Source organism: Lutjanus erythropterus, chromosome 23, assembly GCF_056507025.1.
Source record: "Lutjanus erythropterus isolate fLutEry1 chromosome 23, fLutEry1.hap2, whole genome shotgun sequence".
Taxonomy (NCBI): domain Eukaryota; kingdom Metazoa; phylum Chordata; class Actinopteri; order Lutjaniformes; family Lutjanidae; genus Lutjanus; species Lutjanus erythropterus.
The window spans coordinates 6,241,317-6,267,574 of record NC_139339.1 but is presented as its reverse complement, the minus strand read 5'-3'; the positions used below and the strand labels follow the sequence as shown (position 1 = coordinate 6,267,574).

Here is a 26,258-nt window from a genome sequence, read left to right as displayed (position 1 = left end):
TAGCAAGTGAATTGTGTGAACAGTTTTTCACATTTTAATATATCATAGATAGATAGATAGATAGATAGATAGATAGATAGATAGATAGATAGTACATTATTGATCCCAAACTGGGAAATTCCTAATTAATTCTATTGTGGACCAAACAGCTAATCAACTAATCCAATGGGCAGATTAATTACTTGCTGCAGCCCTAATACTAATTAAGCTTCTGTTTCATTCTGGTCAATCAGAGTCAGGGTGCATGTTGCCTCGCTGGAAAGGTTCTGCTACCTTAATTAGTATTACACCTGTGTTTACGCGACTATTTCTTAGCAATATGGCTGCTGTGAAAAAGCCATATTTGGCAGGAGTTACCAAACGTGCCTCTCAGTGTGTGTGTGCGCGCGCGTGTGTGTATCTCTACAGGGGAGCCTCGCGCCTGTGCGTATGCTCTCAGGTGAATAGATGGGGGTGGGGATGTTGGTATATGACGTCAACGGAGACCCAACGCAAGGTGCAGCCACGGCAAAAACAAAGTTAAATGATGACAGTAATCCTCGCTGTCATTTCTGCGCGTCGACGCTTCGTGTTTATCCCCCCGAAACCTAACATGCGTTTGGCTCACGAGCGTCCTTCTTTACATTAGTGCCATTAGTGCAGCTCGGGAGCTCCTGCTCGGCTCCGGTTGGCTCTCCTGCGCTGTCGGTCACGCGCGCACACGTGCACATAGACACACTGGCAGCTGAGCATCACGAGAGGAGGCAAGGAGGGGGGGTACCAAAGGAAACTGACAGGGAGGGCGACGGACCGGGCTTTGACTTTGGATGCTTAGTCACATTTCGCTTTGACCGGAGCGACCGGCGGAGGATGGAGCGGGTCGAGGAGAGACACTGAGCGGGTCAGCGGGAGAAGAGCACGGCAAGAAGGCGGGAGGAGCGGCGGCGGCGGCGGCGGTGGTGGGGGGGGTGAGGGTACCGACATCCCGAGTAGATGATGCTTATTTGCCGCAGGCCCCGCCATCGTGAAATTGGATACCGACTTGCGGCGGATGGGGTGACCGAGCTCCCTGCTCCGCCGGGGAGGTCCCTGCCTTCGGAGGTTACCGGGGTGGGAGCTGCCTGTGCCCGGTTCTGAGGAAGGAAGGAGTGGCAAGAGGGAAAATGCAGACGGAGGAGGAGACGGCCACCGCAGAAGAGCCCATTTTGGAGGAAGGGTCAGGACGAGAGCAGGTAAGGAAGGACGTTTGCTATATGTGTTATGTCAGTTATAATGCGTAGACAGAAAGAGTGCAGTTGGCGTAAAGTTGCGCATATTTCGCCTCATCAAGAACCACCTTGTGTTTATATGTCATTGCTGCTCGTCCCCAAACAACCCGTCATTTCTACACCATGCACTGTCTTCCATTGATAAAACACGTCTTCGCTGCCAACGTGAAGAAGTCACGTTTTTCTCCTCAAGTCCTTCGTGTCTTGCAGGAGCGCAAGGACACAGAGCAGGACCTTGGCTCTAATGGCTGTGGTCTAGGTAAAGGGAGAGGGAGGCAACTCTAAATGCCTGTCTAGAAACAAAGCCACAGTATTGATGTGACATCCCTGACAACCTGAGTGGAGCTGGTTTAGTCTTTAGTCAGTGTAGTAGAGTGTGTGTGTGTGTGTGTGTGTGTGTGTGTGTGTCCATCCATCAGCTGACACCACTGAAATACACTAGAGGGTGACATCACAGTTCAGCCCAACACACCTTTCATCCAAAATTACTCTGACACATAATATGAGCAGGGAGCACACAGGATAACACCCCCAAACATTATTTTCATCAGACAGCAGTGCTTTACAGGGATTTACCATGTGTAAGAGGATATAACCATTCAGCAGTGTGTTTTCTTTAAACATTGCAATAATATGTCAATCTTCCTAAGCAGATATCACTGTGCTTATATGCACCTCCACAACTGTACGTCTATTACACCTCCTCGCAAGTCTTTCTCAACTCTTCTGAACTGTAATGAAACTCCCTGAACACCACTTGTCCCCAGCTCAGGAGTCCTGACACCCCCTCAGGGGTCACGAGGCCTGGTTTCAGAAAAGTATTATATAGTAGGCCTACATTCTGAAAATTATTTTTAAAGTTTAGATTGTTATTTAACATTTAAACCTGATGAGATATTTATAGAGCCTTTGCCCTCCACTAAACATCCTTTTCCTGCTGCCAAAAAGTAGTATATTAAGGTTTGTTAAAAATAGCAGAGAATTACATAAAAAAAAGTTACTAAAAATATCAGGAAAACTGATCTCTGATGCAACTGTCACAGGAAATAATCTGCTCTAAAATCATCCAAATTGCTTGTTTTACACAAACTTCCTGCACTTGCTGCGTTCACTATTTGGGCTAATTGTACAGTGACTCAGTTGCTCTGTATTGGTATTGTTATGTATCGAGTGTAACATGAAATATCCATGAAATCTGTCACTTAGTCAGGGGTTGTCAGTTTACTTTATGATTGAAAAGGGGGCCCTCAAGGAAAAAAAGGTGGGGAGCCACATTGCTGCCCCAAAACCACACTCTCAAATGTGTTTTTAACAAATTATCGCTCCTCTTAAGCATTTCATTTTGTCGACTTCCACTGCTACCGCTTCATTTATTCAAACACATCATCCTCGTAATGAAACCCCGAGAGAAATGTGCAACAAAACATTACGTAAGTCAGTTGCCAGGAAAAAATATCCATGGATAACTAACTAAAGGATGTGGGCCACACTGTATTCTCACCACCATTCCCAGTGGCACTACTTAACATGATTACAGTGTGTACCTTCAGAGGACGAGTAATGGTTATGCATAAGGAAAGGGGATGTACAGCAATTTCTATACCAGTGGAGTTTATTTAGTTATTTTGTGCAGAAAGGTGGGGAGCGTTGTGATGTAAGTACCAGTGGTGGAGGGCTGGTGTCACACTTACAGGACAGGTGATCCAGAGCTACGCATCTGGTCCGCGGTGGCTTTTGGCCTCAAATAAGTACTATTTTCCTTGTCGATTATCATCACATTTTCCAGGAGCCACAAACGGCAGCAAATCCTCACATTTGAATCACAGACATTTCACTCAGGCAGCCATGAATTCCCTGTCAATTGACCAGTCGATTTATCGGCTCATCGTTTTGGCTCTAATGAGCTTTAAATATCTTTCCTGAGTGGCTTCAAGGCATGAAACTCACTTTTTCTTTAACTGTCTGCAAGTGATAAGATGTGTTTTATATCTCTATATAATTGTCAAACTACTTTTTTTTAATAACATGTTGGACTGGTCTAACCAAGAAATGGCCCATAAAACTGACAGAATTAAGCTTTTGGCTCATGGTAATTTAAAGCCTTAGGCACATAATATGTAGAGTAACTAAGCCTGTTAAATGATGCCTTTCACTTTATTCCGCCGCTCTCACGTCTGTCTTTATACATTCCTGCAGTGCAACGTAATGCAATGATTTCAGTCTTCATCTGGTCTCTGTCTCCATTACTCTCTCTCATCCTCCCCTCTTGGTCTGCTTCCTGTTTTAGATTTGCCTGTCGTGGAGTGCACAGCTTCATCATCCTACCCTTCTCCACTCTCAAACGTTATCTCATTTAACTTTATTCACTCTCTGGCCCACATGGGAATGCATGCACGCTCGCACAAGCATTATCACAAATGAAGTAGAGCCTGATGGTTAATATTAAAATCGCATTTCTGATTCATACCTACCTCCGTGCTTTCTAATTCTCACGCACAACATTTCCGTTTAAAGGTTTACTGCTTCAGTCCAAGAGATCCTAATGTCTTTGCGAGTTTCGTCAATAAATGACAAAACTGCATTCCAGCACATGACAAACTGTGCACAGGCAGAGGCAGGAAAAAAAAAAAAATCTGTGAGAGCAAGCCATGACGAGAATGAGAATAAGATCAGAATCAAGAAAAAAACTACTGCTGATAGAAGAGGAAATAAATGTATCCAGCTCTTGTTCTGACAGAAATAATATGCTTGTAGTGTAGTTGTGTGGAAACCTCTCATTTAAAGATTCAGGCTGTGCTGTTGTTGTTGTTGTTACCCGTTCTTGAAGAGCTTCAGTAGGAGAAAACAGGCTTGCTGGCCCTGTCCTTTAAAGACGATGCTGACAGTCAAAAACACATACATTGTTAGTATTTTATCCATGGCTGCAGGACCCTTGGGTAACACAATATTTATGCAACTGTATAACAAAGAACAAAACGCAATTCGACAAATATAGCTACAAGCAGCCAAAAAGTCCCTGTAGGGATCCAATTTTTATTGTCATTAAAACTGTGTTTTATGACCGCGCTTTGAAAAACACACAGTTAATATCATCCAGCATCAACCAAAGTTAGCAACAGATGTAGACGCTGCAGCAGTGTGGGTTTGTTTTGTGTCAATTAAAAGACGGTGTGTGTATCAGTACTTTTTGAACGTTTTCATCACATTTTAACAGTGCATTGATAATACTGATCACCATGATAGTTTTGGTCACTGCAATCACGATGGAGTTTCGTTATCATTTCATCTCCAAGTTCCTGCCACTCTGCCACACAAACCTTTTTCTTTTCCCCAAGAATCATTACCCGAAAAGAAGCGTCTCAATTCTGAGTGAGAAGTGATGACTGTCATTTTCTACAGAGTGGTGCAAACCTAAAGTGAAGGCGTTCAAATTGAACACATTGACATTGTTAATGGAGAATCAAATGCGGCGTGGAGGCAGGCCGCAATAAAAAACTGATAACAGCAGCAGCAGCCTGGCCGGGCTGCCATCACGAAGCAGGCCAACAATGTGTAGAACAGCCATTAGGTTTTCTGATACAGAATTGGTGTTTCGTGAGATAGAATGCAAATTGCTAAACAGGAGAAGGGAATATGAGATATATCCTAGAAGACTGCAGCACGTGTTCACTGTAAAACACTGGTTATTTCTTAGGGAGAATATGTCCAAATAATACTTAAAGCTAAAACACTTGATTCAACACTCAGTTTCCTCTGCTGACTTCCAAATGATTTCTCTGTAAGTTTGTTATTCCAAGTACAGAAGTATGATTAGAGAGCAGATATTTCACCATCATTATCACCCCACTTTGCAGGTGTGCTATACTAATTTTTGATTACTTTGAAATTAGACTTAATTTCCACCTAACACTAAGTAGGTTGCATTTCTGCTGCGGTGTCAAGTGGATATTATGTGATAGTGACATTTAACATTAGTATGAGAATTAGTTTGTATTCTCATACTGAAATTTAGCTCCTGATCCTAGTTCAAGGAGCTTAATTTATCTCAGCTCAGCTTCACAGCATCTTTCAGACCCACATGCAGCCCAGAGTGCCTCACATAACGACTAAAATTACAAGAAGGAAGCAATAACATTTTAAAAATTAAGAAATACAAGTAAATAGACCAGACCCTCCTGTTCCAAGCGTGCATGAGGTGGCAAAACCTGTGAAAAATGCAAAAGGCCATGCCCTGTAGAGGCAGTCTTTTGTTTGTCCCTTCTGGCCCACTGTAGAAACATGGCAGTGCCACACGGTGACCACTGTGGAAGAGGACCTGCTCCCTTCATAGATATAAACGTCTCATTCTAAGGTAAAGAAAACACAACCGTTCTTCTTATTCAGGTGATTATACACTAATGACAGCATGCTTATGAATATTATATGACATTTGTGTCATATTTTGCCAGTAGATTATCTTGTAAATCTTTTGTACTGGACCTTTAAAAGCCAGATTTAAGAGAAAGGTTTTTAATTTGGCATTAAAAATACATAGAGAGCTTGCTATTCAGTTAAAGGGCATAAAAACAGAAGCTGCTCTCGCTGGTACTTTTATGGGACACATAAGGACTGTTTAAAAGAAAAGCAGTGGAGGGCCTTAGTGATCTGGCTGGAATATAAATTGAGAGAAAATCTCTGATGTAGGGAGGAGCAGGGTCATTTAAACCTTTCTGCACAAGTTAAAGAACCTAAAATCGATTCTAAAAGATGCAGGTAGCCAGTGCAGTGTCTTAAACACCAGAGTGACGTGACCCATTTTCTTTGTTTTAGTTAAGACTCTGGCCACAGCGTTCTGAACCAGCTGCAGTTTTCTTTTAGAAGGCAAGGTATAGAAGGTTTAGGCGATCCATCCCGCTAAAAAGGGATTTACAATAGTCCGAACAGCGAGTAATAAAAGCACAAGTGAGCATTTCAACATCTTAACAAGTTTAAAAAGGCCTGACTTGGTTTGCCCTCGCCCATTGGCATCTACCGGTAATATAACTGGCATGATATCAAGCTTATAAATAGGTGACTTGCACCTCGCTCGCTGATAATTGGTGTTTGTGGATAATTGGACTCCATTGAATACACTCTAAAACAAAAAAAATCTAACAGAGGATTAATATTTTTAGCACAGTGATCGCACAATGACTCATTTTATTTCCTAACACGCTGAGTGCTAACTGTTTATTTGTTGTTGCAGCATATGTAGTAGAAACCCGACATCCTAAACTGCTCTCTCTGATTGTGTTGAAATGACACATCATTTTTAACAGTGCACTGCAGGCTTCAACAGCACTTTTTCCTGTCCTCACTTCCTCACTTCATTTGCCACCCACACGCTAGGATCGCTAATTATAGCTGCTCCAGTCACACCTAACCAGCTGAATCAGTATGAGCAGAGACAGAGGCGGAGGGAGCAATACACAGTTTCTACTAGACACATTTAGAATAAAACACTTCTGTGCTCAGTGCGCAAATGTAGATTTTTTTTAGTTTTCAGTTTCTTAGAAAGTGTTTATGTGTAGATAAGACAAGGGAGATGATAAAATATTAAAAGTTCTGATGTGCTTAAGGTAGATGCCATCGTCTTGCCACAAGTCTGCCATGTGCATTAGAAAGTAACACAATTCCAATTTGACCTGTGCACAAATAAATACTGTACAGAGAACCGGTAACTAAATATGTGGCAGAATTGCACGCTGCACCATATTACAGCAAATGCTACAAGACCAGATTATAGAACAATGATTGAATTCAGAGACATTTACTGGCTGAAGCAAATCCTATTAATGAAAAAGCTCTGTCAATTGCAGTTTCAGTGGAGGCAGGAAATAACTGCAGTACAGTATGCAGAGGATCTTCAAAATCCAAGCACTGCTCTGAAGAGCTTCTTTGAAAACAAAAAAAAATTGTGTGAAGCCTGCTCCAAAAAAAAAAAAGCAAAAGAAACAGCATGCGGTCAAGGCTTCGTGTCAGCTGTGTGGGCTCTTCTTCTGGCAGCTGTCTCTAGTGACTGTGGATGCTAAGGAGTATATATAGAATATGTCAGAGTATCAGTATTTTCAGCACAGCAAAAGCTAATCAGATGATGATGATTTATGCAAATGCAGGCACTGAATTTAACCCATTCATGAAAGATTAATGAAGAATTTGACATGTAAGGACCACCCTCCATCAACCCTCTTCAGAAGGGCTCGCAGTCCAAACTTTCAGCATGAAAAAAATGAAATCTGACACCCTTTCAGACAGGCTATATAGATTTCTTTTCATAATGATTTCAGGGAGAGTGAGCTTTGCCTTTGATCTGTTACGGCCTGACACAAGAGCCCAGGCTCAACGGAGGCGGCGGAGACCGAAAGAGGATTCATGACACGACCGAAAATCTGCACCGGTTTTGCACCAGTAGGTGTTTTGTTCTCCAGAAACTTCTTATTCGGCCCAGAGTGCATCCCCGCCGCTCACTGGTTCGCTAGCTCTCTTTTCAACGAGGCCACTCCTCAGAGAGGCATTGTGAGCAGATGAAAGCTCGACCGGCACAATCTGTTTCGCATGCTGAGCTTGAGGTAGACACGAAGTCGGTCGAGAGCCAGAAACTAGTGTGGTAACCTGAACAAGACCTGCTCCTAATAATGCAGTACTGTAACACAAACCTCAGTTGTAGGCCCTGTTGATGCTTCAAAACTCACCCAAGTTAAAATATGTCAACACTGTTTACTCCCTCATACATCTTGTACTAATTGAGAATAATTACAGATTGATCAAGCAACACTTGCCAGATTTTTGAACAGGGTGTGGTGGCCAATTCAGAGTGGCAGTGACATTTATGTACTTCTAACCACTGTGATATTATCACCTTTTCTTTTAACAATGCTCAGTCAGCGTTTGGGAACTAAGGACACGAACTGCAAGTGAATTCTTTCTCATTCTTGCTTGATATTTGACTTTGGGTGTTCAGCAGTCTGGGGTCTGTGACTCTCGGATGTAAGACAATATCACGTGTCATTTTAACACATTCAGTTGATGTTAATGTGAGCTCATGAAAAGCAACTAAATTATGATTCAGCAGTTTCATGACTTAAGTCTTCCAGACATTTGTGACACAGACATACCATTGGAATTTCAAGGTGCATCTTGAAAGTGATGTGCTTGGTATGCTTAACCAACCTAAAACTTCTGTATTTGAAGTACTTCAGCTATCTTTCTGGTGTATTTACAAACAGCCCTGATAAATCCTACTGATTTTCCCTGCCTGTAGATAAAAATTCCAGTGAGTTGCACACAGCGATGAAATTTGGTAAAGAGAAACCCCTGGTATCAGGTCGGTTCTTGGTATCAGCAGATGCCCTGAGTTGAGGAATCAGAATTGGGATTGGGGTGAAATAACTTGGACCAGGACATTCCCAAAGCTGCCTTCACATGATAAGAAAATTGTTCTTGGCTCGCCGTGAGGTAGGGTGCAGAGAGGCACTACAGGGACGCAGGGTTTTACCTCTTTACTGCAAATCACTGAGTTGTTAGTGATAGCCAGCACTGAAGGAGCATTTAAGGACTGTAAAATTATATCTCTGTGTCACTGTGTGAAAAGTAAGCAGCTGTTTCAGTAACCACGTTAACTGTTTGTTCACAGTAATACAAGGCAAGTTAGCTGGGCCAGCTGGTTAACTTATCACTTGGCGAGGCTAATCTCTTAACAGGCCAACTACTGAAACAAGTCTTAACCGACATTACAGCGGTATAATAAATAAACTTAACACTGACAGAACAGAACAACAAAGAGAGAGCCTGGCAGCGCACTGTCAGTGACTTCCGCACCGTGACAAAGGCAGAATAAAATTCCAAAATAAAAGTCTCTAAGCAAAAGCGTCTGAACACGAGGAACATATTTTTAAGGGTGGCACCTCTGCGTAGTTGGGCGCCGTTGCTCCTCCCACGGGAAAAGAACGGCCCAGCCAATGCATCATGTGTGGGCACCTTGAGAATAATAACTGACTGGGCAAAGCCGGTGTTGGTGGGAGCTTTTTGCGTTTTCGTTGTAGAGAAACAAAACAGCTTAAACTGCTATTTGATTATGCTGTTAGTTGCAAAAGCCTGTAACTAGCCAACCTTTGATTTATTGTGTAAAAAGCATCTCCAGGCTCTGTCTCTCAGTGACAGAATATTTTAGCAGGTCTGGTCTTTACCTGTAGCTGGTAGAGCTGCTCATACTGACAAATAATGATTGGCATATGTGCATAAAGGAATAATTTGACTCTGGTCTCGGGGCTGATTTTTCTCTAACTGGGCGCACACCAGCTGATGAAAATGTCAGCTGAGATTTGTGCGGGTTATTTTGTTTTTATTGCTAGAATATTCCCCTGTTTGGGCGACATTTATCTGCATAAGGTGAGAGGAAAAGGACAGGAGAGAACTGGAGCCAGGAAGACAAAATGAGATAGACGGAGCGGGGAGGGCAGGGAGGAGGACGAGAAGGATGGATTTTGGCAGCGGAGTTCCCTGGAGAGAGGTGCAGTCTGTCGCTGCTGCCATCTCTTTAGTCCACCCCTCCCCTTCTCTTCTCTCATTTTGCTTCCTTTCATACTTGCATTCATGAAAAGTTCATGACCGTTTCCCCGTCTCTCTCACGCTCCTCATCCTCTCACTACACTTTTAGCCCAATCAATCCACTTAGAGACAGACTTTCAGAGAGGATGTAACAGAGAGGAGACGGAGGGGAGGGAGGGGGGGGACTTAGGTTAGGATCGGAGAGTAAATGCTCAGGAGGTGGGAGGGAAGATTCGGGGAAGGAGAAAGAAAGATTACATAAGGAAAGGAAGGAGGATGTGGAGAGAAAAGGCAGACAGAAAGCAAACAAGCTGATATTGAATCGGCCCGGATGATAATTTCCGTGTCTTTTTAAAGGATCTAACCTATTTTTGGATCCCTGAGTGTGCAGTGCAGATGTTTTTAGGGCTTTTGCAGTGCAGAGGATGGACGGGTGGGAGTGTAGGTGCCCTTCACTCTGCCTTTCACTACTTGCCCTTGACGTACAGTAGTAAAAAAAAAAAAAAAGTGTGTGTTGCAGCCAGCCAAATATGCTAGTGGATAGCAAATTGTGGCTGCATTGAAGGAGGGAGAGATAAAGAGGGAAGGGGGGGGGGGGTGTGCTGCTGACAGGACAGGCAGACTTGGCAGAGAGGAGGAGAGGACACTGGTGTCATCCCATCTTTTTTTTTTTTTTTTCATCATTGCTCTTTCGCCTCGTCGCATTCAGCGTGAGGCGGAGGATAACATGGACGCACACGAAACAGTACAGGCATGTGCAAACTGTCTTTGTATGTTTCCACCACATACATACAACATACACGCTTTTTCTTTTTGGCATCAGTCCATCCCTCCCTCGTTCACACACACAAATCGAAGCAGCAGCAGCACTGATCCGCTGCTGATGTTTGAGTGGAGTCGGTTTAGCTACAGAACAGTCTAGAAGCATCGTTCTCGCCTAAATTATTCACATACTCTCCGCTGGCTGCATTACAATGCTGAGGACGTGGATGCTGGCAGAGCGCGGGCAGAGAGAGAGATGACTGCACTCTCACGAATAAAGGCGCTAACTGGAACCATAACGGGTTCTTTGGTTTGTCCCCCCCGTAGCGGAACCCCCTTTGGTTCCTGTTCGAACCTTTTATAAGGGTTTTAATTTTAGAGAGTGCTCCCTGCAACCTAACATAAAGGGTTATACCCAGAACCACCTGTGAAGGGGGTCACTCAGAACCCCCTCTGAGAAGTTCTACAGAGATGTCCCTATGGTGTAATGGTTCTATCCAGAACCTTCCAAGGATGTCAACAAGAACCCATCCATGAGGGTTCGACTGAGAACCTTCTTATATTTTATTCAGGAAACATTAAAGGGGTTCTACCAAGAACCTTTTTGTATTCTACAGGGTTTATCTAGAGCTCACTAAGAAGGTTCTATGAAGAGCCTTTTTATATTATAAAGATTTTAGCTAGAACGCTCTTGGGGTTTTTACTGAGAACCTTTTTTCATATTCCCAGAGTATATCAAGAACACACCCAGGGGGTTCTGCTAGGAATCTTTTTATATTCCAAGGGGTTTATCTAGAACACACTGGAAGGGGGTTCTACCAAAACCCTACTTATATTCAAAGGGTTTTAGCTAGAACACACTAAGGTGGTTCTACAGAGAGCCTTTTTATATTCTAAGGGTTTTATCTAGGAAACCCTGGAGAAGGTTCTACCAAGAACCTTTTTTGTATTTCAAGGGTTTTACCTAGAACCCACCATGGGAGTTCTACTGAGAACCCTTCGATGGTACAAAAAACACTTGATGAACCCATCAAGGATTTGAACAATCCTCAAAGCACTTTTTTTTCTAAGGGGTTCTTTGGATGAAAAGGGTTCTTAATAGAACCACTGGTCTTACGAAGAACCCTTGAAAAACCCTTTCTTGGAAAAAAGGGTTCTTTCAAAGGAAACGCGACCTCAGACTTTCAGGAAGATCCCTTTTGGAGCCTTCGTTTCTAAGAGTGTGGGAAAAGAAGGGCACATTAGACTGTCTATGTCTTTGTATCTAGTGTGTGTGTGTGTGTGTGTGTTTGAGTGCACTGTAATATGATGTCTTCACAGTGCAAGTGAGGCTATGTCGAAGTGTGCACTTAGAGGCATCAGCACGTGGTGTGTGTGTGTGTGTGTGTGTGTGTGTGTGTGTGTGTGTGTGTGTGTGTGTGTGTGTGTCTAATATGCAGCACTTACCCTATGATGGGTAAGGGGGTGGTGTAATGCATTTGGTCGAGACCTCAGCTTACACACTCGCTCTGAAATACGACACTGTTTACCAAACAGGATGATTATGCTTATTAAAAACTCACTGGGGGGTCGGCAGGTACACAAAATCTGTGTTGCCTCCTCGACAAACTTTTTTCTATTACCGCCACGGCTGCAGCCATTTTCACCTGTCAGACGTTATTAAACATTAACGTTGTAAAGCGTACTGTATTATTCATTATAATCCTGACTGTCAACATGAGAATGTAGAAATATGTAAAACCTGCCCACTCAGCACAGACTGGTTTCACTAAATTTGTGGCTTTAGTGTTAAAAGAACTTGTCATACATGTTACACTTGTCCTATAGTCTTAGGATGTAATTAGCTCAAAAGGTAAGGACTGTAATTGATGTTTAATCATTGGATTAAAAGCTTAGAACAGAACTCTAATTGGAAGGAAATTTTAAAGTAATAATAAAATAACCAACAGCACAAATCCTGTTTAAATGGTAATTGCATCTTAAATAGTGGACGACCAACATGGGTTTTTCAATGATGCTAATATTTAGAGAACAGGGCAGCCAGTGGCTGCAAAACAAAGAAAAGTCATATGTGATTTCATTATTCATTTATTCATTCAACCTTTATTTTAACTCAGACAATACATTTACAATGTAACCGAGCAAGACAGTAAAAATAAAAGCACTTAGACACAGAAAACACCAAAGAGAAACTTACATAAAAGTGGCAGCAAGAAGTAAAAAGCAATAAAATAAATAAAAACAGTTCAAATGTAGGGCACCTTAATCAACTAAAACAGGAACAACTAGGAGTAAAATGTGATCCAGTTAAATATTTGAATTGCCCTATGGACAAAAATGCAGAAAGCTTTAAATTGTTCTGCATGTCATTCGACATTGTGGAGTACAATAGGAAAAACTGGATTTTCCAAGTTCACTAAGAATAGCTGGCACCTGCAGTGTAATCCAATCACTAGAGCGAGGTTGGTAACAGCATTACCAAACTCGGTTTGGTAATGCTAAAGCAATAAAAGAAAGGATTGAACTGATGTAAGAAGGTAAAAGGCCGATAAGAGCTTTATAAATAAATAAAACCCAGTGTCTTTCACGTCCTGCAAAGACGTGGCGCCTTATACAAGTCACAGTGATGGGTGTTATAACTATCTCCAGTGATGAATGTTAAGGCAGAGTGATAAACGGAGTCCAAGGGTCTCAGAGTTTCAGCGGAGGTATAAAATATCACCATAGTCTAAGACTCATAAAAAAAAGTTGCCTCAATAAGCATCTTTCTACAATGAAGCAGAAAGGAGAGTCTGTTTCTATAACAGAAAACAATTTTCATTCTCAGAGAAGTCCCCAGCTTGGAAACATATTTAAAAGTTAAGTTTTAAAGTAAAATTTTTCATAATCTTCCCAAAACTCTCCAGAGGAAGCACTAACACTGCTCTACAGCAGCCACACTGACCAGGCTGCCTGCAGATGTGTCTGCAGACATTTTTTGTAAAGCGGCCTTGTGAGCACATTATCTTAAAATGCCAGATAATCAAACATCTCTAATCTCTCTGTCTGTGCCTCCACAGCAACGGCCAGTCCAACAGTCTCTGGCGTCCTCCCTTTGTCGGGAGTCCCACTGGAAGTGCCTCCTCCTGACCCTCCTCATGTACGGCTGCTTTGCCACGCTCGCCTGGTGCGCTCTCTGTCGCGTACCCGTCCTCGGCTCCTCCTCCATCCCCATTGGTGCCGATGACGATGCCACCTCGGCCGCCTACTACAATGACATCCTGCACTTGGAGAGTCCGTGCTCCAGCGGCTACGTCTACATCCCCCTGGCCTTCCTAGCGATGCTGTATGTGGTTTATTTGGTGGAGTGCTGGCACTGCTTCTCCAAGACGGCGATGTTGGCTCACGCTGAGTTCCAGGTATGTGCGAAAAACAGTTTTTAGTATTGAATTTAGCATTGAGGAAGCAGGGTTGAACAGGCTGTGGATTCTGCTGCTGCAGTATGAGTCTAACAGACGTATGACCTTGAGCTACACAGCAGAATCTGTTTACTCACTGAAACTTGTTCGGTACGACTGTGTCAGCAAAATGTCTAAAATAAACAGGTCAAATAAATAAAATGACACCGTAGTAAATGTCTGCACAGACAGTTGCTGTTCAGGAGCAATACGGGGTAATTAGAAGCTTAAATAGTCCAAAGTTTCATGCAGTGTAGTCAGAAATTTTAACATTTCAGAGCGAGAGAACGTTGTTCTTCTCTCAATTTCATACTTGAGTGTGGGGGAAAATAATATTTGCCCACTCATATGGAAATGAGCCGACCTGAGGGCATCTGTCTATCTTTTGTCTGCTCTGCTCCGTTCTGTCTGTTATCAGGGATTCCAGGAGGACATTGCTCCAAAAGAGCACTGCTCACTGTTCATCTTATCTGTCTGCCACTTCCGAACACAAAATATATTTTACACTCGTCCAAACTGTCAGGACCAAATATCCTATGATTAAGAAGAGCTCTGAATAGAGAGGAAAAACAAAAACAAATCATAACACCATAAACAAACTGTGGCAGGGCCTGACTTGCAACAGATTGCACAACATAACTCTGCTGCATTCAGACAATAGGACCTTAATTGTTAGTTTCTGCCTCTATTGCAAGGCCTTTTCAGGCAATGTTGCATCTTTATGTTTTAGATTGTTCACCCTCCACATTTTTCACAGGCTCGAACAATGACTGCGAACGAAAATGGGGAACATTTCTTCTCTTTCTTCCACTACCAAAAGTTAAAATATTCAGGATAGGAGCGCTGCCATCTTGCACTGGTGACGTCACTTGGAGCCGGAGTTTGTGCAGAAGTGATTTGTGTTGCAGCCACGCTTTTGAGTCCCTGCTCATACAGCCATTTCAGATGTTACTCTGAAAACGCTGTGCGAACACTGATAAATTCATGCATGTCAAATAATCCAAGTCTGTTAGAAAGTCTCATCTAAATGTGTCATCAATCCATTGATCTGATCATTCCTTGACTCAGGAAGTGTACGAGCGAGTGCAGAGACTTCAGCAAGCCACACCCTGCATTTGGTGGAAGGCCATCAGCTATCACTACGTGAGGAGGACCAGACAGGTGACGAGATACCGCAACGGAGACGCATATACGACCACACAGGTGAGGAGAACTTTTACTCTCACTTGCTGACACTTTCTCTCACGTTCGCTCGTTTGTTTTTATATTAATCATAGCTACACTGTAAAACTTAAGTTTTAATTTTGTAAGCTTTTAAAGTAACTGCTATGTAAATCTTAATTTCTCCTATAGTGAAATTGAAATTGCGGGGCTGTGTGCAAACAGCTGTGTGCAGTAAGAACAATATTCTATTTAGTTATCATGCTTTATTGATGCTGAAACAAATATGGAGTTTAAAATCTTATCCTAATAACTTTATTCTTCCTTATGTTCCCCTTCTACCTCCTCCCATTTCCCCTCCGTTAAACTCCCTCCCTCCATCTTTGCCACCCCCCCGTCTTTCCTCAGGTCTACCACGAGCGGGTGAACACTCATGCTTCCAGTTCGGAGTTTGACTACGCCCGCTACGGTGTCAAAGACGTGTCAAAGGAGCTGCTGGACCTGCAGCTGCACCCCGCTGTTCGCCTCCGTTTCACCAAGTGTTTCAGGTCAGACATCCACCGCTAATCGCAACTGGTCTAAAGTCATGGTGGGAAGTTGATTTTTCAGATTATTAATTCATTTTTATGCTCTTTAGCTTCTCCAGTGCACGTGCTGAAGCTGCCTACCTCACCCAGGTAAGATTTCATTTCATTTCATTTATTAGTTTCCCCATTTCCTGCAGCTGCAACAACAACTATGGCATGACAATACATAATCAATGTAGTTAAAAAAAACAGTATATTTAATGCAGTTAACTCTGGTCTGTTCTTATGAGGGCTGCAAGTAATTGTTTTTATTCCATCAAAGTCATCAATTGATTGTTTTACCCATAAAATCATCATTCCAGCACTACATGTACTTTAGGCTGTTTACAATCTCAGTTTCATAGTTATTTTTGAAACATTTTGTCCTTGATTTCAGACAGACAAAAGCGGGCTTCTTATTTCTATCCAGCAATCATTGATTTTGCCGTCTGAAATGACAGCTGTCACCGGCAGATTGAGCTGCAGCTAGCTGGCTAACTGAGCCATTTTTAACTCCATGAGCTCTGTCTTCAGAGTTTTTGTTTTTGTTCACTGACAGCTAGTTTGTTAAAAGAAGTCTGTAAAAGGGTCCCTAAAGCTGGGGTAGGCAGTTGTTAAATGTTTTTCTTGCTAATGTGTTCTGTTCTCTTTTGTTATTCCAAGCGAGCGCGCTTCTTTGGGGAGAACGAGGGGCTTGATGACTACATGGAGGCCAGGGAGGGGATGCACCTGAAGAACGTGGATTTCCGTGAACACATCTTAGCCTTCCCGGATCCTGCGCACCAGCCGTGGTTTTCCAGGCACAGGGTGTTCTGGCTGGCTTCCGCTTTCCTCCTGTCGTGGCCGCTGCGGGTCGTGTCAGAATATCGCACGGCGTACGTCCACTACCACGTGGAGAAGCTGTTCGGGGAGGACGAGGACAGCGGCGGAGGGGGCGGTGGAGGAGGGCCAGGCGGAAGAGGGGACGGCATTGAAGGAGGGACTGAGAACGGAATCCACCCGGGAGGCGTTGCAATTGGAATCGGCCTAAATGGGACGAGTTACAGAGCTATCTCTCGGGTCAACACGGTGGACATGACAGAGTTGGAATGGCACATCCGCTGTAACCAACAGATGGTGCCGAGCTACTCTGAAGCCCTCCTCATGGACATAGACACAAGCGGAGGGTCAAACCCTACCGCCTCCACGCCCATCTCTGGGCCTCCGTGCACCACGCCCAGCCAGGGGCCCAACCCGCCTCCTCTTGCTCTGCCTGTGGTGTTCAACTCGGCTTACCTCCTCCAGAGCTGCCCCCGCTGCCGGAGGACCACGTCGAGCTCCAGTCTTCCCTCCAGGCTGAGGGCCCCGATGGGAACCACAGCCCTACTGAACGCCACGGTGGCGGGTATCAGGGCAGCGGGAGGAGGAGGAGGAAGGTTGGTGCTCAGTCGGAGCGGATTCTCTCTAGGGAGACTTGGTGGAGGGCGCCAGAACAGCCTGTTTCATTCAAGAAGCATGGGAGGAGGCCTGGGAGGGAGTAGGGAAGATGGAGGAGGGAGTGGAGGAGGAGGAGGCGGAGGAGGAGGAGGAGGCGGGGCTAGTAGCGGAGGAGGTGGAGGTTTCCTCGGGTTAGGTTCGAGACAAGACAACGAGGAGACCAGAGGAGTGCTGGAGGGAGAAGGGGATGACGACGAGGAGGAGGAGCAGGAGGAGGAGGTGAGGAGAAGGGAAAGCAGAGAGAGGGACGAAGAGGTAGAACAAGAGAGCGGAGGGGGAGGTGAGGTAAGGGAGGGCAGTGACGGAGGAGGGAGGGATCGTCCTCCATCTTACCAGGACGCATTCTTCTTCCCCGTCCTCATCATACACGGAGAGGAGAGCTGCCACGCCGGAGACGACATGTGACGATCAGAAAGACAAACGCGCTGAGAGCGAGAAAGTATGGGCAGAGGCCGAGGGAGATGAAAGAACGCACTGAACAGAAAGACGAGGGAAAAATGGATGGGGGGAAAAGTGAGAGATGAAATGAGAACAGAATGAGGTTGAAGGAAAAGAGCTGGTTGTCAGCACACCAACCAGAGAGACAGAGAAGAAAGATTTCGGTCGGAGTAAAGCACGAGGGATAAAAACAGCTGTGTGACAGACAGAATAACCAAGGAAAGACGGGAAAAAAGTGGACGAGATGGTGAAAGAATAGTCGAAAGGGAAAAGATGCCGTGTGTACTGTAAAAAGGCAGGAAACAAACTGGTTCAGAAGAGGATAAGTGCAGCAGCAAGACAATATGGAGTCAGAATATGAGTGAAGGCAAGAAAAGGGGGACAGATAGAAAGAACGGAAGGACCGAAAAGTTTGGAATGACTATTTCCAGATGTATCTATGCAAGAACAGCGGTGGCAGGCGTACCGAGTTTAAAAATAGCAGGTTGGAGAGCAGTGGAGAGACTCCAAACCAGCTGAGTGGTAGTGGGTTATTTTTTTCAAAGGGTGTTTTGAATGCTTGAAAGCTTCCGTTTTGGTAAAATACTTGGAGGCGGACTAAAAATATGGCCCGGTTAAAGAATGAAACGCAGAAAGAGGAAATAATTCTAAATATTTCATACAAGGTAGGATCACACGGGATTACAAAATGTAGAGAAGTAGTGGGAGAAACACAAGGCAAGGTAAAATGTGGGATAAAAGGACAAGTGATGGAGTACAGCACTGCAACGACAGACAAAGACAAGGCTGCAGCAACAAAGATTAATTTAAGATTAATTTCAATCAGAGTTTAGCAAAACTAGGTTTAAAATAAGTAAATCCAGATAAGAAACTAATCTCTGTTTAGTAAATCCAAGTTTACTGATTTAAACCATGATGGCTCCTTAGAGAAGCTATAATTTAGCTTCCTTTGAGAAAAACTTACAGGCCGAAATAATGAGCAATATGGCCAAATAATAGAAGATTAAAAACAGAAGAGATGCATCAGTACTGGAGTTACTAAAAGTTATGGTGCAACAGATTTAAATTTAATCCAGATTTAGAGTGAGGTTCACACAGTGTTTGTATGTATTGTTAATAAGTTAAACCATGATTTAACTGGGTTTAAAAAGCAGTCCTTGTTGGTGCAGCCCAGCCGAAGAGAAGTAGAATACAAAATGGCCGCAATACTGAGAGAGATTTTTAAAAGAAACAGAACAGAATTATCAAAAAGATCAACTCAAGAGGAGGAGACAAAAGGACATTTCGATCTCTGAGCAGCAATCAGACCTTGAATCTAATCAGGAAATACAAATAACATTCAAATAATGCCCCAACATTTTCAAACGTGTCCCTATGACAAATTAAATCTTTCTCAGGTGTTTTAGTATTTACTATATAACTTCACAGAGAATAGCTAGAGGCCGAAACAGTCCAATTAAAGAGGAGAACCATTGATTTCCTCCCCATCTCTTTGTGCCATCTCACTCTTCACTTCACCATTAGCTGCCCCACCACTCTCTGTCCATTACTGCTGGGGAACTCCATAAAGAGAGGAGCCGTCGCTTCCTCTCGTCCACATGCTCCTGTCTGCTCTCCTCCCTCCATTTTGTCACCTCTTCTGTTCTCCGTCTCCCTTCCTCACCCCTCTCTGTGCTGGAAAGTAACAAGTTCAGAGGTGTAGTTCTGAGCAACACATCTGTCGCTTTATATAAACACAAGTCGCAGTAGGTGCAGCATGTTTTTGCAATTAGCACATGTTGTGTTATAGGTGATGAGGGAGGGTGGTGTACCAAAATAGCTACACTGGATCCATCATTAACTTCCCGTCCTCTTTTTCCTGTGCCATCTCCTCTCCTCTGCTCCTCCCTCTCCTCTCTTTTAAAGTGGTGGTTATGTGATACACCTCTCCCTGCTCCTGGAAATGCTCAGATCACATTTCATCTCAGCTCACTCCACATATCACATCTCCTCCAGGCGCAGGTTTCTCCTCTAGAATTAGATTTTTATAAACCAGATATTTCCCCCTTATGTGACGTTTTTGATGACCTCTTCCCATTTTATGTCTGCATATTTTCAAAGACACAGAATGAGATTTGGACAAACGATTTGGGCGCTTTGATCAGTGAGTTTACCCAATGCATAGAGGAGCAAAAGATGTAGACAAAATTTGACTTTAAAGCTTGTGAAAGGTTGCTAACACAGGGTGTGGTTTTCCACACACAGCAAGTAGACTAATTTGAACCAGTTATGCCCTAAAGATGGGCGTGCACAATACGAATAAAAAAAACTACAATAACCAGTAAACCTTCCTCCAATATCAATATACTATATATCACACTACTGTATATGTTTAGGCATGAAAAAAATCACCTGTTTATCTCATTTATGTCCATAATATTGGACTGCATGGGAAATAAAACTTGAGCTCCCAAGCTCAGCTGATATTCTCATAATTTAAAAAAGGCAGATGCTATTTGCACCCGGGATGGAATAACTAATGTGGCTATCTGCACCCAGGGTTTAATAGTCAATGTGGCTATTTACACCCAGGTATATATAGGCTAGTACTGCAGAGACAAGCACCCAGGTGTCCTTATCCAACAATACTGTTTGCACCCTGGGTGCAAAGAGTCACTGCAGCTATTTACACTTGCATGGTAGAGACAAACCGCAATCTTTCCCTAAACCTAACCGACTAGTTTTGTTTCATAACTTAACCACGTAATGTTGCTTAAAACTGACCAAACTGTGGTTGGTTGAATTTGCCACTCTTTATATCTAAAACAAAGGGCCAGGTGTAAATAGCCAAAAAAGCTTTTGTGCCCTCATTCGTACCCGGGTGCAAATAGACACTCCATTGAAAAAACATAGATGAAGAAATCAGACTTTTGATTGCTTCGTATTTTTAGTGCAGACGACAAAATTGCTGATTTACAATATTAAAATAAAAACCAACGGTATGATCACAACGATCAATAACGCCCAGCAGTGAGATGTGACAAATATGTTCGGCCGGATTGTGCCACACGCTGCTACCTCCTCCTCTTGAAGAATCACCTGCAAAACAAGTAACAATGCTCTCTGAAACATCGCCTCACTATAAAACGTGTAAAAGTTTGCTGGCATAGAGATGCATGTGACTTAATAACAGCTATTGTGCAGGAGCTACTAATATCCACGTAGCAAATATGTCTGCCATCGCCAAAAAAAAAAAAAAACAGTGATCCATGGTCAGTCAACACAAATCTAGATATTTTAGATGTAGACAAGGGCACGGACAAGAATCCGCTGGGGATTATCTCTCTGTCCTACTTTCTGAGTTAGTATGTTTTCACGGAGAATCAGTCCAAGGAGAGGCAATGGGCACAGATAACACAACCATCAGTGCTTTGATGCAAATATTTTACAAAGCACACTAAACCTGCTGCAGTAGTAAGAGTAGTTAGATGAACATTTCTTTATCTTCCCTGCGTAGTGCCCTTCAGAGGTCACTTCAGCCACTTTGTGATGTTGGAAGGGTCTCCCTCGTTCTCTATCTGCTTATTCTGGATACCACACTGAAAAGCACACCGAAAGAATGAGAGAAATCGCAAAAATGTTGCTTGATACATTTCATAAACGGTAGAAACAACGTTAGTGAACATACGCACTGGCACAACAACCTGGATTCAGCAGGGAACGTTCTTTCAACGAAACTTTATGGAAAGATAAAGTAGAGCATGAGTGCTGACCTGGTTTGGTGTACGGGACACACACACACACACACACACACGCTCTGACACACATTCACACACACACCGACTCTGGCTCACGGATCTCTGGTAGCTTTGGGGGACATCATGCTGAACTGGACACGAGGAAACTAATGGACAAAGTAATTAATGGAAGAAAGCCGACAGAGGAGAATAAACGGCAACAGGGACAAGTGTTTCTGTACGACTGGAGAACTGGAAAATGACAAACGGCCACGGGAAGGAAGGAAGGAAGAGTGAAAATGTGAGATTAAAAGACGATTATTTTTACAGCTATTTATCATTATCTCGGTCTCTTGACTTGTGGATAAAATTGTCTCCATTAATGTCCCTTAACGAAAAGAAGCACTAAAAAAGCACTGACCACACTTCTGTGTTCGTTTGATTTAACTGCTTTTCACTAACTCGCAATCACCCGATTTGTTATTTTGTTTGTCAGTTGTAATAATATGGCTTTGAAGGTTCTGTATTTTTGTTTCGTAGCCATGTATAAAATTGGAAATCGCAAGTAGCGAGCTCCAATTTAAAATCTGATTGCTTTTACTTTTCTATCTGCAGTTCAGTCTGTAATTTGCTACTTTTATATCATCTGCATACTTGAGTAGACATTATTTCAGGTTGTTTAAGTGATGTCTAAAATCAAAATGCCTTTGTAAGCTTTATAACTTTCTCATGTCTTGGTTGCTTTTTTTTTTTTATTTAATTTTTTAATTTTTGTAAAAAAAAAAAAAAAAAAAGGACAATGCTCTTTCATTCGCAATGAGCTCGAGTCGGTGAGCCTCCGGTTCTGAATTGCGTAGGGTGCCTGGACCCAGTTACATTTGCTTGCAAGTAGAGCTGCATTAGTCGATCGATAAGTCGTTAAAAAGAAAATTAGTTGCCAACTGTTCTGTTAACAGCTGGCTTCTTAAATGCAAGGATTTGCTGCATTTCTTTGTCATTTAAGATAGTAAATGAAGAGTTTGGGGGTTTTGTACTGTTTGTTGTGCAAAAGAAGCAATTTGAAGACGTCACTTTGGCTCTAGGAAACTGTGATATGCACAATTTTTTTTCAGTGTTTTAACATTTTATAAACTAAACGATTAATTGAGAAAATAATCATGAGATTAATCAACAATGAGAACTAGAGGAGTGCACTCAATACAGCCAGGCAACCCAAAAAGAATATCTGGATGTAACTCTTTTGTAGTCACCAATATTTTTGATTGATTTTGTCATAATCATCACAGTGACCTTTGACCACCAAAATCTAATCACTTCATCCTCGCGTCCAAGTGGACTTTTATGCCAAAATTTAATAAATTTCTTCCAATCCTTCCTGAGATGTTGCGTTCATGAGAGTGGGATGGATGTGACATTTCAGCGACCTTTGACCTTTAACCTTTCACAGCCAATATCTAGTCAGTTCATCGTTTTTGGGAAATCACGTTCACAAGAATGGCACGACCTGAAAACATAATATGCACAAAAAAATGTTAGGTGAATTGGTTCAGTAGTTTTCGAGATTAGCTGCAGACAAACTCCAGGTCTGTTGGTGACACACACACACACACACACACACACACACACACACACACAAGCGATCACATGATCCCTGTCCCTCAGCCTGATGGAGATAACATTCATCAGTTGCAGCTCTACTTGCAAGTCTAGTTTGTTTATTTATTTAATTATTCATTTATTTATTTATTTATTTATGTTAAACAGACAAGTGTATTTCACTCATATGTGTTGTGACAGGATATTTATACGGTGTTTTATTATCTCAGAGTGTGTCAAAAGTGTGTCCTCAGCCGCTTCAGGTGTGCCAAGAGAACTTTGTGCCCATGATGTCTTACACGAACACACACACTCATGCGCGCTTGCATGTTTAGTCACAGCAGCAGTAAAGCAGCCGTTGTAACAGCTTATTTTAGATTAGAATGACATTAATCCAGTACCCATAATAGCCCCATACACACACACACACACACACACACACACACACACACACACAGTCTTAACACAAACATGCCAACACACACACACACACACACACAGAAAGCATGGAACTGTCCTGCTATGTTGCCTTTGTGTCCGATGTTGCCAACTTTTTTGCTCAGGATTTTAGTTAATGCTGCGTTCCTGTGTCAACACAAGCTCTCGTTCACACATAAACATCCATTAACATGCCAAAGCAAAAAAAAGGAAAAAAGAAAAATGCCTGTGCTTACACACATGCACATCGACATTAGCAGCTGGTACAGGCGGCTGCACAAAGTGTGCAGTGGTACGATCTGCGCTGGTGGACCAAACAGTCACATGAGGTGACAAAAGGGTGAATTTACTCAGGAGCGAACAACAGATCAAGTGATCTTTATTTGCAAAATGTTCTATCTGGTTTGTTAAAAACGTCTGTTTTCTGTGTTGTATTTTGTGCTCGTGTGTAAATCCACCCAGAGTGTGTCTAAATACTTTGTGGTGTGTTTGGTCAAACCTGGCAAACTGGATTTTTGTCCACTAGGTGGCAGCAGAGCCTTATATATGTGTGGTACCGCATTTAGAGGGTAAACCAACAGTGAATCAGACAGAAGTAGAAAACAGCTGCTGTGCTGCTCTCTGTTTAACAACTACCATTAATGTAATAACTGCCAATAATGTCATTTCTATGTTCTTAATGTAATAAAAGTCAGTTAGACTGGCCAATAATGTAATAACAATACATTTTTGCACATAAGGTAGCAACCTATTATATTATTGACTGATTAATACATAATTAGCTTGTTTTAAAAATCATTAATTGAATAATTTGAGGTGATAATGTTATAATAAACTTATCACTTTGTTTAAGTTTTTTTTTTTTTATCATTAATTGATACCTATACACACACCATTACAAAATATCTATTACTTTTTTGGGTTTGTTTTTTTGTTGTTTTTGTTTGTTTTTTGCCCAACAAATAACGCAAAAGTCAATAAAGTAATATTTTTTCTTCTCTTAATGTAATTAAAGTAGAAAACTGGACAGAAAATGTAATGCAGTTTCTGAACCAATAACATAATAACTTTTTGCACATAATGTAATAAGTTTTGTCATTATTGACATATTTATTCAATTTTGTGCAAAAAGTCTTTACATTATTGGTTCAGAAATTTTATAACATTATAGATTTATATTACATTAAAAACTGGCAGTTATTACATTATACCTCGGTCACTGATGTCAAACCAGGTAATTTGTCTTTGTTTGGCATCACTGTGCAGAGAGTACTGCAGTCCTATGTGATGGTGCATTTATCTTCTTTAAGCCTCCACTGATGTTACTATTTGACTTTTACTGTGACTGAATGTGTTACAAAGCAATATTTCCCATATCTCTGCTTTGTGGCTGGACTTGTATATGTTGCTAAGCAGCTTTCTGAACTTATAACCACAAGCAACGGGAGCTTCGGTCATCGAAGTGACGGCACCGTTTCCACTGCGTAACTCATTGTCTGGCTGTGTTGCTCCATATGACACAAACTGCAAATAAAACGACAAGAGAGGAAGGTGGTTTTGTTTGTGGTCAACATTATCAGAGCGCTCTAAAAATACACACCTGTTTTATTGTGCCCAAACGTAGCCGACATGCAGTTTCTTCGTTTTTGCGTGAGCACAACATTCTGCTCGTTTTCCACCTCTTTATCGTCACCTGACTATCTTATACGATGCTCTAACAATTATGACCGATGTATTGTTGTCAATACTGTTGCTGTTTCTCTTGTGGTCATGGGGTGAGTCGAGTCGTCATACCAAGTTTGTCAAACACTGTAAAAAAAACATGTTTAGAATTGGTTTGACTTGAAATCACTTGAATTCCAGCTGCATTTTTCAGTTTTCATCTCCAGAAACTCTCGGTTAGTCTAATGTGGATACCACAAACCATCAGGTAACAAATAGAAATCTGTGACCCACTGACCACGCACAGTTAGCGTAGCACTACTCACAAGTTAAAAAGATTTCCACAGACTGTCTTGACCAAAAGCAGAATTCAGGGTATTATTTTGACCCCAGACCTCAGACACTTTAATGTGAATTTGTGTGCATTAATAATTCTCCACCAGAGCAGCCGAGATTACTTTAGTCCGGTCTCACACTCTGGTCCGCACACTGTAAAAAAAAAAAAAAGAAAGAAAAGTTTAGAAAGCTCATCGTTTCAAGGCAAGTTTTGTCAACCTATAATCTTTTATCAAGATAATTTACTTTTCTTTAGATAAACTTGAATCTTTGAGTTTTAGAAACCCCTCAAAAACTGATTTGAGAGATGTGAGATGAGATGTGAAATTGATTTGCCTTCATTTGGGTGCTTGAAAATTAAATGGTTGCAACTGAAAATAGAGATTGGACCAATTCAATCCAATACTGGGCATCGGACTCACAACACCGATCCTTATTCCACAGTTGCTTTTTGTAAACACTACATTAAGTAATGTATATTGAGAGCTAAATAGTGTTTCCACTTCTACTCAGCATTTGAATGAAGTATAAGGGAAATTCAAGAATACCTCACTTATGATGTAACAATAAACCAGCACAATGCGGCTAAGTTCTGAACTCATTACAAATACATTACACTAACATTTAGAAACATTTGCATTTTGGAATATTAAATACCAAAGTTAAACTCTCAGCATGGGATAATTATGCAAATGAGGGCCGTCTCAGCTGCACATGTAAATGTCACAAGCCAGAATCCTACAGCAATGGTTGAAGGATGGCATTACACAAGTTACATTACACAAACTACACAAGCTTCCCAGACTGAAGTTCAGTTTCAGCCTGCAATCTTATGAAATCACAAACTAATCATGAACT

At 42.2% G+C, this 26,258-nt stretch overlaps 1 protein-coding gene across 1 annotated transcript; it reads left to right on the top strand.

Annotated features, from left to right (window-relative positions):
- The first annotated feature begins 971 nt into the window (after nt 1-971).
- Nucleotides 972-18,436, top strand: LOC146305550 (transmembrane protein 151A). Its single transcript, XM_084712958.1, has 6 exons — nt 972-1,211; nt 13,634-13,972; nt 15,080-15,214; nt 15,581-15,720; nt 15,810-15,849; nt 16,402-18,436. Exons 1-6 carry the CDS (start codon nt 1,143-1,145, stop codon nt 17,617-17,619), a joined length of 1,941 nt encoding a protein of 646 aa, XP_084569084.1. The 5' UTR covers nt 972-1,142; the 3' UTR covers nt 17,620-18,436.
- The last annotated feature ends 7,822 nt before the right edge of the window (nt 18,437-26,258 follow it).

Coding starts and splice junctions, on each gene's coding strand:
- LOC146305550 (XM_084712958.1), top strand. CDS start 1,143: ATGCAGACGGAGGAGGAGACGGCCACCGCAGAAGAGCCCATTTTGGAG. Junction 1,212..13,633: donor AAGGGTCAGGACGAGAGCAG/GTAAGGAAGGAC, acceptor GTGCCTCCACAG/CAACGGCCAGTCCAACAGTC. Junction 15,721..15,809: donor CGTTTCACCAAGTGTTTCAG/GTCAGACATCCA, acceptor TATGCTCTTTAG/CTTCTCCAGTGCACGTGCTG.